At 40.2% G+C, this 19798-nt stretch overlaps 1 protein-coding gene across 2 annotated transcripts in view; it reads right to left on the bottom strand.

The window, feature by feature from the left end:
• The window catches only part of NUDT12 (nudix hydrolase 12), a 31156-nt gene extending 11561 nt beyond the window's left edge, over positions 1-19595 (bottom strand). The window contains exons 1-5 of one of the 2 annotated variants that reach the window (XM_054031861.1): positions 19562-19595; positions 13541-13754; positions 8924-9504; positions 7303-7470; positions 1140-1253 (exon numbers count right to left, since the gene is read on the bottom strand). In XM_054031861.1, the coding sequence (XP_053887836.1) occupies positions 1140-1253; positions 7303-7470; positions 8924-9504; positions 13541-13746 (1069 nt within the window). In that variant the 5' untranslated portion in view covers positions 13747-13754; positions 19562-19595. Of the gene's footprint in view, positions 1-1139; positions 1254-7302; positions 7471-8923; positions 9505-13540; positions 13755-18589; positions 18674-19561 lie in introns of those variants that run through there. The other variant, XM_054031862.1, reaches the window with a different exon arrangement.
• Between the last annotated feature and the right edge of the window lie 203 nt (positions 19596-19798).

Below are 19798 nucleotides of genomic sequence, written 5' to 3'. Positions count from 1 at the left end.
AATAATGCAAAATACAAGAGAAGGTGGGACAAGTGAGGAAGTGGAAAAAAAAATCCGAACTTTTTCAACCTCTAAAATAATATTTGAGTCAATTCTTATTTTATCTGAATCAGTTCATTCAACCATATAGCAGAAGTCAGTCACACAAAGAATTTTTGGACCTAGGTATGCATTATGGTCTCTTTAGTGAATAAGACATATTAGAGTAAGTGTTTCATGAAATAATTTTTGCCCCTTTTTTCCAAAACAAAGGAAAGTCAATACAGAAAACTATGTTTAAATCACAGTTGTGGATAGTGACAAAAACCAAGTAATTCAATATTAAGCCTCAATCTCTGTCCTTAATATGTGTAGCCAAGTGCCCTCCTTTTCCCCTGCTGTTCATTTGTACCAAAACCTCATAGTAGTGAATGAGTACAGTTTATTTGTACTAAATTCTCTAGACAATAAAGGAAAAGAGGTTTCAGCTGAAAGGGATGCCAACAAACTGCAAATCTCATTTCTGTCTGAAAATTTTGTACCCACTATAATTATGTTACTACCTGAGACTATTATTGCTGAAAACAGCTAGCAGAAAAAAAGTATCTTCACTTTACCTTGTGCATTTTACAAAGCTTTTTCAACTTTCACTTTCATCTGTACAGTCAATTAGGCCTTGATTCTGCAAAAACTTAAGCACATGCTAAATTTTAAGCATGAGCAGTCCTGTTGAGTTCAATTTCAGTTTCTTCCTGGCCAAAAATATACTCATAAATACCATGAGGGGAACAGAAAAAAATCCTTATATAGTTGCATAAAGATTTTTTTTTTAAAACTTAGGGCATGGAATGCTCTATCATAAAATGGAATTTTTTGAAATTAACCTAAAAAAATATTCAAGTTGACAAATGTTTCTTTAAAAAAAATCAACTGCCAATATGTAAGGTGTGTGGAATATTTATTATAAAACATGCCTAATAGATAATATACACATTTAGTTGACCTAATGTGGATCAAACTTCTGACATTCTTTTCAAAGTACAGCACTATTTAAAATCAATTTGCAGGAAAATCCTTTTGAAAAGCTCCAGGCAATTTCAAGGGTAAGTGGGATAGAAATACAAAATGAATTGACATCAAAGTCATGAAGAAAATCTCACCAGGCTCTACAAATCCAGCAAGGCAGGTAAACATGCCAGGAGGAAACCTCTTCTGCCTGCCTAAAAGGCACTGGTTCCCATCTGGATGAAGGACTTGCATAATCACTACAGGATCTGGAATGCACGTGAAAGAAATATATTTAACTTTTTTGGGGGTCGAAATATAGTAACAAATTGCAGGCATGTATAATTCTTTGTTCAATATTCATGGTGGAAATACAGATATAGTACAGTTAAGAGCTTGAAAGTCCAATTCTGTAAATGCCCCAACGCAGGTATTATCAGGGTGTGTTTTTTTAACAAGATCTCTATTCACCTATCTTTGTAATACACATGCCTAATGGGGGTACTTAACTAGCCAAGGATTGAGAGCCAGGATATAAATTACCTGCAACTGTATGCAATTTGTAGAAGTACCCACAGCATTAACTTAGTTACACATCCAACAGAAAGCAACAATTTCAGCAGCAAGAATGATAAGCCATTACCTCTTCCTCAGTCACAGATCTATGGGATGTATTTCCAAATGAAAAGCACTATAAAAGAGCTAGATGTTGTTATTATAATTACCTAAATGTTGTCATGTTTTTTCATTTTTACCCTTTTATTTCCTTCTCTTGGTTTCTAGTTCTCATTTTCTCCTTTGGATTTTTTATCCATCTTCCCTCTCCTCTCCCTGTTTCTCTCTTTTAATTTTCTATTTTGTTTTCTCCCTTCCATCAGTCATATCTACATTGAGCCTCCCATTTTTCTATACCAGTCTTTGGTTATCTCTTTCCCTTCTTGGTTGCCTCTCCCTGATTTAACCATCCTAATATCTATGTTTTCTTTTTGCCTTCCCTTTCTCTCTCTCTCTGCCTTGGTATTCATCCTACGTGCTTTATCTTTCTTGCCTCACTGATCCTTCTTCTTGTATTTTCCCCTCTGTTAGAATGACTGATTTATCAATCTCACTAGGCAAATGCTTATCAAAGATTGGTGTCTTATTCAAAAAGTACCTGCCATGGAGCACATTGTAGTATTTCAAGTCCTGCTGGCTACCAGCTTTTTTAGAAAAAGGTATCACCAACAAATGCTGGCTCAGCAATCTTTCATTTAATCTTACTACTTTTCTTAGTGTGTTCTGCTGTAGACTGTAAAGAAAAAATTACTAATGATTTTAGTAAGTTGCACTGCAGTCCACAGAGCACAAGAGAAGAGTGGAGTAGGTAGGATTAATAAAAAGGTGAAGCAACAGACAAAAGAGGAGAGAGAAGGGCCAGACATACAACATACTATGATTGGGAGGGACACACTACAGAGTGAGGGGAAAGAAAAAGAGGTTAAAGGGTGAAGATACAAGAAAAAAGATGGTGAGACAATGGAATGAGAGGAAAGATGCAGTAACTCAAGCTTTTGAAAGGCTAAGGAGAGGAAGGATGGTCCAGTGATTAAGACAGTAGCTTAGGACCTGGGAGACTAGGGTTCAAGTCCCCGCTCTACCACAGACTTCTTGTGTGATTTTGGGCACGTCACTTAGCCTCTACAGGGCTTAGTTCTCCACCTGCAAAACAGGGATAATAGTACTTCCTTCCTCATAAAGGTGTTGTGAGGATCTAAAGACTGTGAGGTGCTTAGATACTAAGGTAATGGGGGCCATTTAACTAACTTAAATGGATTAAAAAAAGCATAAATTTCAAGAAAATAAATGTGGAATATATATTCAACATATAGGGGGGCTGGACTTGATGACCTTTCAAGGTCCCTTCCAGTTCTAAGAGATAGGATAGGATATACTAAAGGGCCAACAGGGAAAGAGAGAAACTAAGAAGGAAATAAAGGAAAATATGATGACAAGGCATAGGTAGGAAAGCTGTTTACTTGTTTAATTTACTTCAAATGTTTTATATTTCCCTGGCAGAAAGTCCACAACTCTGTAACTGGAAAGAAAGGACAGAATTCTCTCATTTGTTACCTATGGGCATGTATCTTTTTACATGACAAGGGTTTCAGGAGCAGGCAATTCCCCCCCCCTGAATTTTACCTGTTTGTTACAAAAGCTTGCTACTTAAAATAGTTTCTTTAGTCTTTGAAGTAAGTATCCTCTATATTGCACAGCTGTCCCTATTCTAGTTTACAGTACAGTTCTAAACATCTTTTTATAATTAAATGAAATAACCACCTTTTGCACAATATGTACAACATTCAGAATGCAAGCAAAACAATTCTATAAATTAACCTTTACGGTAAAAAGATGCTAGATTATGGATTTCGGCACAAGCTTAAAACGACAAATTCTCAAACAACTTTCCAAGTGCAGATGTTACATGGATAACAAAAGAAAAGATTCCAGCTCTATGAGATCTCTTGCCAGGCTCACCATTTATCATGGATTTTCTAGAACTGTTGCAGTTTTTCTGGGGCAGACCTTTAAGCACTGATTGCTGAATCATTTTACTGTCTTAAAAATTATTTCAGACTGTAAGATGTAAGCGCATTGTGATGCCCCACTGTAATGTTATCTGTATTGGAGTAACACCTAGAGTCTGAGGCATTTTGTATGAAGCACTGAACAAGTATATAATACAAAGATAGTCCCTGCTTTGAAGGGTTTACAATCTAAGTACCAGACCACAGATAGCAGGTAGATAAAACAAACAGATGGCACAAGGAAATAATAGCATGAAACAAAGGCGTGAAAAAGAGTGCTCGCAGCAGAAACAGTTGCCTAAGCACCACAGAACTTTTTTTGTAAGCAACATGGCAGACGAGTTTTTAAAAGGATTTGAAGAAGGATGATGAGGTGTCTTTGTGGATATCTATGGCAAGCCCTTCTTATGATGAAAGGCAGCATGAGAGAAAGTTGAATGTTCTTGATGGAAAATTTAAAAAAATGGGACAACCAAAACTGGCATCTTTTGCAGAATGAAGGCTTGCATCAATGTCCCTATATCATCTAAGAGAAGACAGGTTGGGCAGGGTTAGGCCATGAAGGCCCTTAAAAGTAAAGACAACTAGCTTATGACTGATGCAGTGGAGAAAGGGAGCCAGTGGAGGAACACAGAGAGATGCGTCATGTGGTCAAAGCAATGTCCCAGAAAAATGATTGTTGCATCATCACTTGGAACGGACGTAAGTGGGAATAGATCGGATTTGTCAAGGCCAGAGTGAAGGAGGATGCAATAATCAAGACCTGAGATGATGAGGGCCTGGATGCTATGTGGATGAAGAGGATAATGTTATGTTAATAATTTGCTTACATTGTTGTAACATAGGATTTTTAGTGCTCTGCACAGCAACACAACAGGCTGAAGTTGAATTAAAACTTTTTTTTTTGTCATGCACAACTCAAAGAAAGACAGAGAAGCTTGGACTACTTTACCTTGAATAAAACTGACAGAGTGGGGTCTTGGGAGACAGTTGAAAAAAAGACTTGGAGGGACTGAGTGAAGAGGATGGGAGAATTAAAAGGGATTAAGGTACATGAATACAGTGAAGTAAGTAGTGAATAATAAGATAATGTGAATAAGATAATGGAGCAAACAAAAATCAAATAATCAATTTGTAAGCATCTAGAAGATAATAAGCTAAGTAACAGGCAACATGGATTTGTCAATAACAAATCATGTTAAACCAACTTAACACCCTTCTTTGACAGGGTAACAAGCCTTGTGGATGGGCGGGAGGGGGGTAGCAATAGATGTGATATATCTTGATTTCAGTAAGGCTTTTGATACCGTTCTTTCAAATTCAAATTCAAATAATGGAGATATCCCATCTCCTAGAACTGGAAGGGACCTTGAAAGGTCATTGAGTCCAGCCCCCTGCCTTCACTAGCAGGACCAAGTACTGATTTTGCCCCAGATTCCCAAGTGGCCCCCTCAAGGATTGAACTCACAACCCTGGGTTTAGCAGGCCAATGCTCAAACCACTGAGCTATCCCTCCCCCCGAAGTTCTGAAGCTGTATGATTGAATATGACCATTTATACCACTGTTATGCATTTGCAACACATCTTGTACAAAGTATATCATTTAAGGTGTCGATACAGAAGTTATGATTTGCTAAATAAGATTATCTTGTTTAAATCCATGTGAAGTTATGAATATTGGCTATGTATCCATATCTCAAATGTGTTTGTTCCTGGGGTAACAACAACAAGGTAGCTTACATCTAGTCTTGCCAGCCCATTGTGAGTGGACTAGTCAAGCTTGATGGCCCATTAAGGATATTTCACTCTAACAGCGGGCCATAGAAGAAACTCATCCTGCCCAATAAGCCTTCCTGAGGATGCCTCAGCAAGTATATGGGTAATGGCTGCCCATGTGAGTCATCGAAGCATGTAAAGATATGTGATATGCTCATGTGACTCTGGACTCCATCTTGAGCCAGTAACTTTCCAGGCATATGGCAAAGAGTGTAAAAGACCCCTGAGATATCTCCATTTTGCCTTTCCTGCCCTGATTCTCTGGTGTATGGACTTACAACAAAACAGAGCATTTTAAACTATGGACTGAGGACTTTCCAATCTTTTGGAAATTACCAGGGAGACTTTACAAGCTAGCAGTCTATTCCAATCATTGTACAAACATAATATAAGGACTTTGCAACTATTTGTATGTATACGATCTATTAACCATTTTTAACTCCTGTCTTTTTTTTTTTTATTAATAAACCCTTAGATTTTAGTTACTAAAGGATTAGCAGCAGCATGATTATTGGGACAGATCTGAGTTATATATTTACCTGGCTATGTGGCTGACCTCTTGGGATTAGAGGACTCTATATGTGATTAAACTGATTTTAAGTAACCATTCATCATAGAGGCCAGTGTCTGGGTGGTAAGACAATGGCTGGAATGCCCAAGGAGACTGCATCTGTGACTTCCTGTTAACCAGCATGGTGAGACAGAAGTTTACTTTTGTTACTGGCGTGGTATAATATAAGAATAGAATAACCACCAGTTTGGGGTGAGTCTGCCCTATTTCTCAGCAGTTTGTCCTGAACCTGGTATTCTCAGCTGTGACCCACTGAGGCATGCTGACAACTATTTCATCTGATGTTCTCATAAGCATACTAGAGAAATATAGCTTACACAAACCTACTATAAGGTGGGCACACAACTGACTGGAAAACTGTACTTAGAGAGTAGTTATCAACGGTTCATAATCTAGCTGGAAGGAAATATTGTGTTGGTTCCCACAGGGATCTGTCCTGGGCCTGGTTCTAGTCAATTTCTTAATAAATGATTTGGATAATGGCACAGAAAGTATATGTGTAAAGTTTGTTGATGACACTAAGCTGAGAGGGGCTCGAGGACAGGATTGGAATAAGAAATGGTCTGAAATAAATAAGATGAAATTCAATAAGGACAAATGCAAAGTATTGCTCTTAGGAAAGAATAATCAGTTGCACAAATACCAAACGGGAAATGACTGGCTAAGGAGTATTGCAGAAAAGGATCTGGGGGCTATAGTGGATCACAAACTAAATGAGAGTCAAAAATGTAATACTGTTGCAAATAAAGCAAACATCATTCTGTGATTTATAGCAGGAGTGCTGCAAAAAACACATTAGAAGTATTTTTTCCCCTCTCTGCTCAGCATTAATAAGTCCTCAAATGGAGTAGTGTGTCCAGTTCTGGGCATCACACTTTGGGAAAGATGTGAACAAACTGGAAAAAGTCCAGAGGAGAATAACGAAAATGATTAAAGGTCTAGAAACCATGATCTATGAGGAAAGACTGAAAAAACTGGGTTTGTTTAATCTGGAGAAGAGAAGACTGAGGAGGGCACATGATAAGTCTCAAATAGGTAAAAGAATGGTATAAAAAGGAAGGTGATAAATTTTTCTCTTAATCCATTAAGGGCAGGACAAAAAATATGGGTTTAAATTACAACAAGGAAGATTTAAATTAGACATTAGGAAAAATTTCCTAACTGTAGGGGCAGGTAAGCACTGGAACAAATTACCTAAGGAGTTTGTGGAATCTCTGTCATTGGAGGTTTTAAAGAACAAAGTTAGACAAACAACTATAAGGGATAGTCTAGATAATACTTAATCCTGCTTCAGTGCAGGGGATTGGACTAGATGGCCTATCAAGGTTCTTTCCAATTCTACATTTCTGATTCTATGATACAAGCCAGTCTTCTTCAGCCAATTGTTTATTTTTATGATATTCTTACCAACTCTTGGGTACGATGTATTGTGAACACCTTGAAGACTGGGACAGTCTTCTTTTAAGCAGGTCGACTTGTAGCCTCCTTCTTCAATCTTGGTTGCACTGCCACATGTTGGACAGAATTGGTATCGGTTATGCCATGCTAGAACAGATCTAGCCTGGGCTACTACTCCTTTAAAAGAATGCACCAAAATGCTAGAGTCACATAAAATCAAATTACAAGCCTTCTAATCTTTTAAAATATATAGCACAACAAGAAAATTCTCGTAATTCAACAGGAAAATCAAACTAAAACCACCGTTTAAAATGTCTTCTTGATAATCTCATATTGTTCAAATTCCCTTATCTATTTTTCCTTGTAACTATGTTAATTTAAGGCCTGCATTGTCCTGAACCCTGTGCAGTCATTTACACTAGTGCAGGACATAACAGTTTCAGGGTAACTGTACCTGTATTCCCCCTCCCGTGATCTCTAGATAGTATCCACTTAAGGTTTCAGCTCCCAGCAAGCACCTCTTTTGGAGGGAGACCCGTGTCTCTCTCCCTCCTGACCAGGAGTTTTAAGACTATACAGCTCCCTGCCTTACACTGCAATATCCCAAGCAAGCCAGTCTGCCTAAAAGCCAGCGCCTGTGCTTTGCTGTCTCCAAGTGCTATAAACAGTGTATTTATTGCCAGCAGCTACAAATTATACCAGAGATTTTTTCTAAGCAAGAACATTTATCCTTAAGGTAAAAGCATTACAGAGAAAACATAAAGAAAACACTAAACATATTAGGGAGTCACCGATCAGTCTTATAGACTTTCCAATCCTTCTGCAAGGATTGGGGGTCATCTTGGATATAAGGTCCTGTCTGTTTGCTGGTTCAGAAAGATGGTCCTGAGTTAATTTAAACTCAGTCTTTTTATATTACAAGCTCTTTCTTTGTTTGTTGGTTTCTGAAAAATCCTGTCTGAACCAGTATATGAAAGCCTTCCCCGGAGGTAGTACTTCTCTGGTGGGGTGTTTATAATTAAGTGAGTCACCTTAATCACTCCCTATTGTTTTTAGTTCCTGGTGGAGCAGTAGAACCCTCCCCACTTAGAGGTAAATTAAATCCGTGGGCCAGTGTTACATAAACCACTCATACACTTAATGCAACATGTTCCCCACAGATATTGCATACAGTTGCAATATTATTGTCTGGTTTTGCAGACATTAATATCTTTCAACTGTGTATGCAAATTTTTACACAACCAGTTGTAGCTAGTGAAAAAATCAGGTCATGGATCTCTAATTAAAACCCCTGTAAACAACGGAATTTGCCTGTACTAGTTGGCTGTCTTTTTTTAATTCAATCTTTCTATAAAAAATGTTGCACCTTTTATGTGAGGATTGCAACACATACTTCAAACAATTAAACAACAAAACTCTGCTATGTGGAAGATATATATTATTACAGCTTATTATGGGCATCACTGAAGCACACAAATTGGGTAGGGATTTGCTGAAGATCATGCAACTAATCAGTAGGAAAGGGGCAAATAGGAGCCAATACAGGAGCCCTTCCATGGCCCTGCTCCCACTTCCCAGTTGCTCTTTTCTGACTAGACAATTGCTAAAAGTTACATTTTGGACATCTTACCAGCTTCTTTTTCAGGCAACTGCAGCAGTGCAGGCATTGGAGGATGAAGAAAATAACAGTCTTCATGCCTCTGTTTAAACTGTTCAGCAAAGGTAGCATCTATGCTGAGGGCAAACCAAGCAACCAGTCCATCTTCTTCATCTTCCTTCAGAATTCCTCCATTCAGAGTAGTCAACTGAAGTTCTACTCCAAGAAAAATCAAGGTGACTTTTTCAGTCTGGCTCATGTATTCCTTTACATCCTTGTGGCACAGCCTGCAAAGCCTGACTTCAGGCTGCTGGGAACCATCTTTCCCTCCACCCAAAGTGACTAATGGGTTTAAATTTGAGAAAAGGATGTATACCGTGGCTGGATGGTTTTGTTTTGTGTTTAACCATTTAGAATCTGTTCTTTTATCACTCCTTCTATCCAGAAGTGTCCTGCTAAAATAATTTTCATACTCTATTTTATCGTTTGGCAGGAAAAAAGGCTTCTGTCCACCCTTAACATTCGCTAGTAAATTAGCTATATGCTTATATCCCCAAAATTTAGCAATGTCTAATGCAGTCTGGCTCGATTTATTGACAATGGACCTGTCACACCTATAAACAGAAAAGAAAAATGATGGTTACCATAGTGACTGTGATTCTGTAAGAGTCTTGCTGGAGCATATTCTCACTGTGAGATACATCCACACTGCCATTGAACTTTGGGGCCCTTTAGAAAAGTAGTCCCAATTGGGGCCATGTACATACTCCTTCACAGCACTGAACATTTAGAAATGTGATGATAAAATGACCATATGTTCCCAACACCTTCATTCCCTCCTGCTCAATCCAATTGTTGGAGTCTTAGATTCTGAGGCCAGAAGGGACCACTATGATCATTTAGTCTGACCTCCTGTATAACAGCCACAGAACTTCTTCAAAATAATTCCTATAGCATACCTTTTAGAATAACATCCAAATATTATTTTAAAATTGCCAGGATGTAGAATCCACCATGACCCATGGTAAACTGTTCCAATAATTAATAACCCTCATTGTTAAAAATGTACACCTTGTTTCCAGATTGAATGTGTCTAGACACTGGATCACGTTATGCCTTTCTCTGGTAGACTGAAATGCTCATTATCAAATATTTATTCCCCAGGTAGGCACTCATAGACAGTAATCAAGTCACCTTGTAACTTTCTCTCTGTTAATCTAAACAGAATGAGCTGCCTGAGTCTATAAAGACAGGTTTTTCTAATCCTTTAATCACTCTTGAGGCTTTTCTCTGAACCCTCTCTAATCTATCAACAACCTTCTTGAATTGGACACAGATTTCCAGCAGTGGTCACATCTATGCCCAATATAGAGGTAAAATAACTTCTCTACTCGTACTCGTGTCGCAGGACAGTAGAGCTCCGAGAAAATTTGTAACTACCTAATTAACTTTAATGCAATACAACATCAGAAATTAAGGGAGTCCTGGATCAAAACCCAGAAATTGCTCCAGGCCTAGAGAGAATAGATTCCCCTGCAGAAGGAGAAGAACTAAGGCAGATGGACCACATAGCCCTTTTATAGCTTTGGCTCTGAACGTTCAGTGCTGCAAGAGGGAGCTCCTGCAGCTGGAGTGGGCGATGCTTTCTAGAAGGATCCCAAAGATCAATGGTACTAAAAGGCATATTCCACAAGTGAGAATATGCAGAGGCAACAACATCAAAGAAGAATCAGGGAAATAGCCTGTTAGCAAAACATTTCTACTTTCAAGAAAATATTTTTGTTTGTAATCACTCTACTTTTCTTGCCTAATTCATTCAAAGAAGAAACATTTCAGCCTTAGTAGCATCACAATGGACTATCTTGGAAACAAGTGTGACACTTAAAAGAGGCAAAGATTCTGGAACCCTTTCTCAGAGGTCTGCAGAATGAGCATTTTAAAATCATGCTTTGGGAGATGAGTTGATCCACAGAAATATCTTTCTCTTACAGAGCTGTCCACAGAATGAAAGCGCTGGAGAAACACTGCTGTAGGGCATATATTAAACTATTCATAAAAAAAATGTTAGAATACCTGGTATTTCAGTGCATATAATCTGTTTCAGACTAGGAGGAAAAGATCACAAGCATAAATAATATGAAACCAATCCATACTCCCATACAATTTGACTTGTGAATTTTCCTTTTCCGATTAGGATTATTTGTTCATTCAGGGACAAATTCTACCCTCACATATGGACATGCAACACCAGTTCTCTCAACTGGGAGCTAAGCACATGCCCTAACAATCATCTTCTATGGGGAAAATCTGATCCTCACTTTGTAAAATGCTTCAAGTTTAAAATATTTTCTTATAAACCAATTTTAAAATCACCGAGCAACAGCATGCTATGAATTCTTATATTGAAAATAGCAATTTTGGGAAACAGAAAGTTCTGAAATACTATGATTGGGAAGTCAGGAAAAGAATGCACTTGTTTTTGTAAATACAAACCCCGGTGGATGATGGACAACAGCATCACCATAAATCACACACACACACAAAAAAAAAGTAGATATTGGGTCAGATTCACCTGTATGTTTCAACTGCTTTGTGTTTCTCCATGAGCTATTTTCTGTTGGTACTGATGCTTGCTTATAACAATCAGTGGGGAATTTATAGTAAAGATTGGATTGGGAAATATTTTTTAAACAATGTAAAACAAAATGATTTAATCTTGTAATTCTACTTCCCTGAAGCTTTCACTTTTCAAGAATCTCAGTTCTGAGTTTTAGCTCCTTAGCAAGAGATTGACAAAACTTCCCTAACTCTTAAGGTTTTTTTACCCTTGAGGGTAACGGGACAGAGTGAGAGGTAAGTCCCCTACTTATCATGTTTAGCACAAATGCTGCCCCTCTGAATATTTCAATAAACTCCTTTGACTGCATGGAAAGCAACGCTCAGAGAAAAAAAAGCCAATTCAAGATGAAAATATGTGCCTTAGAAAAATGAAAATAAAAGTGGAAGAAAAAATACTTCATAGATTAGTAGACTTTAAGACAAGAAGAGGCCATTAAGATCATCCAGTCTAACACACAGACCAGAGTATTTCACCCCACAAGTCCTGCCTTAAGTCCATTAATTTGTGACTGAATTTGAGCATCTTTTAGAAAGACATTCAATCTTGATTCAGACTTCAAGTGATCGAGAATATACATCCAGGGTAGTCAATTATTTTTTGTCAAGGTCCAAATTTCTTGGTCAAGGTATAGTCAAGGTCCAAACTCCATAGAAAATAATAAAAATGATAAGTAAATATTTGAGGACTGTTCAAAAGCCTCTGGCGGTCCAGATTTTGGCCCGCGATTCACCTATTGACTACCCTAAGCTACACCCTCTAGTAATCTGTTCCAGTGGTTAATTAGTTTCACTGTTATAAATTTGCCCCTTATTTCCAGTTTTATTTTTTCTAGCTTCAATTTCCAACCATTGGATCTTGTTGTGCCTTTGTCTGTTAGATTAAAGAGCCCCATCTTCTGCTGAGTAGGTATCTGTAGATTACGATCAAGTTGCCTCTTACCCTTCTCTTCAATAAGATAAATAGACTGAACTCCCTTGAGGCTCAATGTAAGGTGTTTTTGCATGTTTCAAATAATTCTTGTAGCCTTAAAACTCCCTTTAATTTTTCAGTATCTTTTTTGTGTGGAAACAAAACTGGATACAGAATTCCAGTAGTGGTCTCACCAATGTTTTATACAGATGTAATATCAACTCCTTACTCTTCATTTATACCTCCAAGGATTATATTAGTCCAGGGGTGGGCAAAATACGGCCCATAGGCTGGATCTGGCCTATGGGATTGCCAGCCCTGAGCCCCTAACCCTCTGCCTTGAGCTCCCTGCCACACCCCAACCCCCTGCCCTGAGCCCCTTCCCGCAGTCCACACCCCTCCCTGCCCTGAGCCCCCTCCTTCACTCCACACCCCTCCTGCACCCCAACCCCCCTGCCCTGAGCCCCTTCCTGCACACCGCACCCCCTCCCACACCGCGCACTCCCTCCCAAACCCCAGCCCTACATTCATGGTCCTGCTTGCAATTTCCCCACCCAGATGTGGCCCTCAGGCCAAAAAGTTTGCCCACCCCTGTATTAGTCCCTCTAGACATAGCATCATACTAGGAGCTCATATTCAATTAATTATCTAACAAGACTCTAAGTCCTTTTCAGAATCACTGCTTTCCAGAATACAGTCCCATATCCTGTAAATATGATTTTCATTCTTTGTGACTTGATGTGATCTTTTTGCACTACAATACAAAGGCAAGTGCTGGATTAAGGTTAAGGCTTTGAGGAAAAAATAACTGGAATATTTAGATTTATTAAATTTAACATATTCAACTTATACATGCAAGGGGAGGTGTGCAATGTCCAGTTTAGGGCATGGCTCATGCTTTTCCTGTTACCACTACTCTCAGGAATGAAAATAACTTTAAGCGATAGGAGAGTTCCACCAGTCTGGCATGAGGAACTGAGTGAGACCCCAACACAGGAGGTAACTTCAGAGAAGAAAGATGTTCATATGGATCTGTATATAGTGGTCATTCAGAGACATTGATCAATGGGGCAGGAAGGACATAATTAAATCCTAAGTAAAGGACACTCTAACTTTCTTACCCTTTTTCAAGAAGAATTTGTACAATCTCAAAGTGTCCATTTCTGGCAGCATACATCAAGGCTGTCCAACCATTCTCAGCAGCTTCATTGATAAGGGATGGAGAATGACTGCATAGCGCTGTCAATCTGATCTTGTTTCCAGTAGCAGCAAAACTGTGCAGCTGAGAAATCATTTGGTGCGTGGGGTTCCTTTCAATGTTTGTCATTGTCTCAGCTATGTTAAAAAAAAACAGAAATATGTCTGAACAAAATTTGGATTTTATATTATTTAAAAAAGAAAGGATAAAGAAAAATATAACTTGTAGATCAACAAAACTCACCCACAATTATCACCAGGAAAAATGATACAATCATAACAATTTCATGTGTAGTGTCAAATTTAAGAAAATCAATTAAATTCAATGTTGATAAATGTCAAATAATGTACACTAGAAAATATATTCCAAACATACAAAATAATGGGGCCCAAATTAGCTGTTACAGCTTAAGAAAGAGATCTTGGAGTCATTGTGGATAATTCCCCGAAAACCTCTGCTCAACATGCAGCAGCAAGTCAAAAGAGCTAACAGAATGTTAAGAACCATTAGGAAAGCGATAGATAATAGAGTAAATATCATAACACCACTATATAAATCCATGGTACGCCCACACTTTGAATACTGCCTAAGTTCTGGTTGCCTCATTTAAAAAAAGATATATTAGTATTGGAAAATATACACAGAAGGGCAACAAAAATGATCGGGGGTATGCAATAGCTTCCATTTGAGGCGAGATTAATGAAACTGAACCTGTTCATTTTAGAAGAGATGACTAAGTGGGGATATGATAGAGGTCTATAAAATTCAGAATGGTGTGGAGACAGTGAATATGGAAGTGTTATTTACTCCTTCATATAACACAAGAACTAAGGGTAACCCAATGAAATTAATAGGCATTGTTTAAAACAAACATAAGGAAGTACTTCTTCATACAATCCAGTCAACCTGTGGAGCTCACTGCCAGGGGATGTTGTGAAGGCCAAAAGTATAACTAGTTCAAAAAAGAATCAGGTAAGGAGGAGGACAGATCCATCAACGGCTATTAACCATGATGGTCAGGTCAGGGATGCAACCTTATGCTCTGGGTGTCCCTAAGCCTCTGACTGCCAGAAGTTAGGACTGGCTGACCTGGGAGGGATCACTTGATAAATTGCCCTGTTCTACTCATACCCTCTGAAGCATCTGGCACTGGCCACTGTTGAAAGACAGGATCCTGTGCTAGATTGACCACTGGTCTGACCAAGTACGGCCATTAATTTCTAATTAAATTGTCATCACCAAGCAAGTTTCTTTATATCAAAACTCACATGACAAAATATCTTTCCTTACACATTTTCCTTCACGAAAGAAAACTAACTTTACGAGAGGCTTGAAGATACAGTGAATTGAAAGTAAACACAGGTGCTCAAGTAACAACAGACACCATCAAATACTTCTTGACTGTCTTAGAGGCTGAGACAGAAGACACAGTACTGAAGGGCCCCAGCCAGGAGTGACACCGCTGCTGGCACCACAGTCCCAGCAGCTGAGGGGGGAGGAGAGTGGACTCGACCCCCTTCCCCCCCACAATCAGGCTATGAACATCTGGCGTGGCCAAAGGAGCTGGCCCATGCAGCCAGGGCTGCGGAGAGCTCTGCTGGCAGGGGAAGCAGGGCATTTTGAAGTGGACGGGGTATCCCAGGAGCCATACAGGAAGTGGGGGAAATGAGGTGGGGGGGGGGTCTGGGGACTCACATGCACAGATGGTCATGGAAATGGAACCATTTCACTCAGAGGTGGTCCCCTTTATTTAGATGGTCAGAAAGGCACACTGACAGGTCAGTTTGGAAGCTTGCACAATCATTGCCTCGTTCTAAATATGCAGGATTTTCAAAGCACTAAATAGCTAATCCAGCAACTCTCACCAGTACTAAATTTATTATATATATAGTTTTATAGCCCCAAGAAAAAAAATAAAGTTTCAGCCTCAGATTTACCAATAAGGAATCTAGATTCTCTATATGTTAAATGAAAACAATAAAGTTCAAAATTGAGTGTGGTCTCTAGTGTATATATATAAAAATATATTTTAAGAAATACTTTAATTGCCATGTTAAAAGGCCCAATTCAATGACAGGCCACAGAAGATGCATCCTCCTTGATACCAATTGTGAAGTATAATGGAATAATACTAATAGGTTTAGCAGATAAAATAAAAAAAGAACAAGTTAAAAATCACTTAGAAAAGTTAGATGCCTGCAAGTCACCAGGGCCTGATGAAATGCATCCTAGAATACTCAACGAGCTAATAGAGGAGGTATCTGAGCCTCTAGCTATTATCTTTGGAAAATCACGGGAGACAGGAGAGATTCCGGAAGACTGGAAAAGGGCAAATATAGTGCCCATCTATAAAAAGGGAAATAAAAACAACCCAGGAAACTACAGACCAGTTACTTTAACTTCTGTGCCAGGGAAGATAATGGAGCAAGTAATTAAGGAAATCATCTGCAAACACTTGGAAGGTGGTAAAGTGATAGGGAATAGCCAGCATGGATTTGTAAAGAACAAATCGTGTCAAACCAATTGGATAGCTTTCTTTGATAGGATAACAAGTCTTGTGGATAAGGGAGAAGCTGTGGATGTGGTATACCTAGATTTCAGTAAGGCATTTGATACAGTCTCACATGATATTCTTATAAACTAGGCAAATACAATTTAGATGGGGCTACTATAAGGTGGGTGCATAACTGGCTGGATAACCATACTCAGAGAGTTGTTATTAATGGTTCCCAATCCTGCTGGAAAGGCATAACAAGTGTGGTTCTGCAGGGGTCTGTTTTGGGACCGGCTCTGTTCAATATCTTCATCAATGACTTAGATATTGGCATAGAAAGTATGCTTATTACGTTTGCAGATGATACCAAACTAGGAGGGATTGCAACTGCTTTGGAGGACAGGGTCATAATTCAAAATGATCTGGACAAATTGGAGAAATGGTCTGAGGTAAAGAGGATGAAGTTTAACAAAGACAAATGCAAAGTGCTCCACTTAGGAAGGAAAAATCAGTTTCACACATACAGAATGGGAAGAGACTGTCTAGGAAGGAGTACGGCAGAAAGGGATCTAGGGGGTATAGTGGACCACAAGCTAAATATGAGTCAACAGTGTGATGCTGTTGCAAAAAAAGCAAACATGATTCTGGGATGTATTAACAGGTGTGTTGTGAGCAAGACACGAGAAGTCATTCTTACACTCTATTCTGCGCTGGTTAGGACACAATACTCCAGTTTAGACCAGTTCTGGGCACCGCATTTCAAGAAAGATGTGGAGAAATTGGAGAGGGTCCAGAGAAGAACAACAAGAATGATTAAAGGTCTTGAGAACATGACCTATGAAGGAAGGCTGAAATAATTGGGTTTGTTTAGTTTGGAAAAGAGAAAACTGAGAGGGGACATGATAGCAGTTTTCAAGTATCTAAAAGGGTATCATAAGGAGGAGGGAGAAAACTTGTTCACCTTAGCCTCTAAGGATAGAACAAGAAGCAATGGGCTTAAACTGCAGCAAGGGAGGTTTAGGTTGGACATTAGGAAAAAGTTCCTAACTGTCAGGGTGATTAAACACTGGAATAAATTGCCTAGGGAGATTGTGGAATCTCCGTCTCTGGAGATATTTAAGAGTAGGTTAGATAAATGTCTAACAGGGACAGTCTAGACAGTATTTGGTCCTGCCATGAGGGCAAGGGACTGGACTCAATGACCTCTCAAGGTCCCTTCCAGTCCTAGAATCTATGAATCTATAAAAATAAACCACCCTGGACCAAGGCTTAGCATCAAAGGACTGGAAGGGACCTCAAGAGGTCATTTAGTCCAGTCCGCTTCACAAACTGTGATCCTTACTAATTTCATTTTGGTAGTGTGCCACACAATATGAAAAAAAAAAAAAAAAGGAATACTCTCAGAAAAAATATACTTGAGATAAACTTTTTACCAAGTCTAAAAAATGTATTTCAAAAACATTAAAGATGGAAATATTGATACGTGTACTTTTTCAGGAAAGAGAACAAAATCAAAATTGTGTATTGTGATCAATCTATGTGGTTTATTAAAAATATTTCTGGGCACGTTTCCATAAAAACAATTTCTATTGAACTGTAGATTTCTCCCATTTTCACACCCTGCCAGCCACATTGTATAGGCCAACGACATGGGAATTGAAGGTGCTAAACCCCCCAACCTTACTCTTAAAGAAGGAAGACAGGACTTGGGTTTCCTTCCATGAGGGATGGACAGAGCAGGTTGAGAACCACGGGGATAGAGTATCAGGGAGTAGCCGTGTTAGTCTGTATCTACAAAACCAACAAGGAGTCTGGTGGCACCATTTCCACCCCACCATCAACCTCAGCCTGGAACAGTCCACACAAGAGATCCACTTCCTGGACAATACAGTGCAAATAAGTGATGGTCACATAAACACCACCCTATACCGGAAACCTACTGACCGCTATACGTACCTACACACCTCTAGCTTCCATCCAAGACACATCACACGATCCATTGTCTACAGCCAAGCCCTAAGATACAACCGAATTTGCTCCAATCCCTCAGAGACAAACACCTACGAGATCTTTATCAAGCATTCGTAAAATGTCTTGCTCTGTCAATCTGACGGGTACCCAGAAATCACCTACTACAGGACAGGCCCAACAAGGACAATAACAGAACACCACTGGCCATCACATACAGCCCCCAGCTAAAACCTCTCCAGCGCATTATCTATGATCTACAACCTATCCTGGAAAATGATCCCTCACTCTCACTGACCTTGGGAGGCAGGCCAGTCCTCGCTTACAGACAACCCCCCAACCTGAAGCAAATACTCACCAGCAACTACACACCACACCACACCACAGAAACACCAACCCAGGAACCAATCCCTGTAGCACACCTCGTTGCCTACTCTGTCCCCACATCTACTCTGGCGACACCATCAGAGGACCCAACCACATCAGCCACACCATCAAGGGCTCATTCACCTGCACATCCACTAATGTTATATATGCCATCATGTGCCAGCAATGCCCCTCTGCCATGTACATTGGCCAAACTGGACAGTCCCTCTGCAAAAGAATAAATGGACACAAATCGGACATCAGGAATGGTAACATACATAATCCAGTAAGTGAACACTTCAATCTCCCTGGTCATTCTATTACAGATTTAAAAGTCTCTATCATTGAACAAAAAAACTTCAGAAACAGACTTCAAAGAGAAACAGCAGAACTAAAATTCATTTGCAAATTTAACACCATTAATCTGGGCTTGAATAGGGACTGGGAGTGGCTGGCTCATTACAGAAGCAGCTTTTCATCTCCTGGAATTGACACCTCCTCATCTATTATTGGGAGTGGACTACATCCACCCTGATTGAATTGGCCCTGTCAACACTGGTTCTCCACTTGCAAAGTAACTCCCTTCTCTCCACGTGTCAGTATATAATGCCTGCATCTGTAACTTTCACTCTATGCATCTGAAGAAGTGTTTTTTTACCCATGAAAGTTTATGCCCAAATAAATCTGTTAGTCTTTAAGGTGCCACCAGACTCCTTGTTGTTTTTACAGGACTAGAGTCTGTCCTGGTCTTGTTAAGGCTGCTCTGGACAGGTGACAGCCGCACCTCGCTGGCACCTGCGTGACAACCGGTTTTTCAACAGGGCAGGAAAACCCACGTGCCCGCGCTGCACCAGCCAGGTTTCCGTTAGGCAGTTTCTGGTCTCATAACCGCTAAGGTGGAACCGTCTGGTTACGAGCCCCCAGGAGCCTGAGGAGGGGGCGCGCCGGGCCTGCAGCGGCGCGAAGGGCCGCACTGCTGAGAGGCGAGCAGCGGCTCACATGAAGGCGGGGCTGGGACGGTGCGAGCCTCAGCCCCCCCAGCACGGGCGGGAGGGCGGACAGAGAGGCCGGTTCGAGGCGCTGGACAAACCCCGCTCCCCGGGGCGCTACCATTACCGTTATGGAGGAGGCGGCCGCAGACGGAAGAGAAACAAACCTCACCACCATCCGCTTCCGGTCGGGCAGAACAGAAGCGCCCGCACTTCCGGCGACTCGCGCGCTGCATCCTGGGAACCGTAGTTGGCGCCGGCTGGCTAGTGCTTGCGCCCCGCGCGCCCGGTTTCCCAGCGGCTGCAGGCCCCGGGTCCGTTTCAGTCGCAGCTCGGGCGCCCCGAGCTTGGTTAGTGCAGGGCC

Source organism: Malaclemys terrapin, chromosome 6 (assembly GCF_027887155.1).
Source record: "Malaclemys terrapin pileata isolate rMalTer1 chromosome 6, rMalTer1.hap1, whole genome shotgun sequence".
In the NCBI taxonomy this organism is placed as follows: domain Eukaryota; kingdom Metazoa; phylum Chordata; order Testudines; family Emydidae; genus Malaclemys; species Malaclemys terrapin.
Note: the sequence above shows the minus strand (reverse complement) of the source record. Positions and strands in the feature narration are given on the sequence as shown.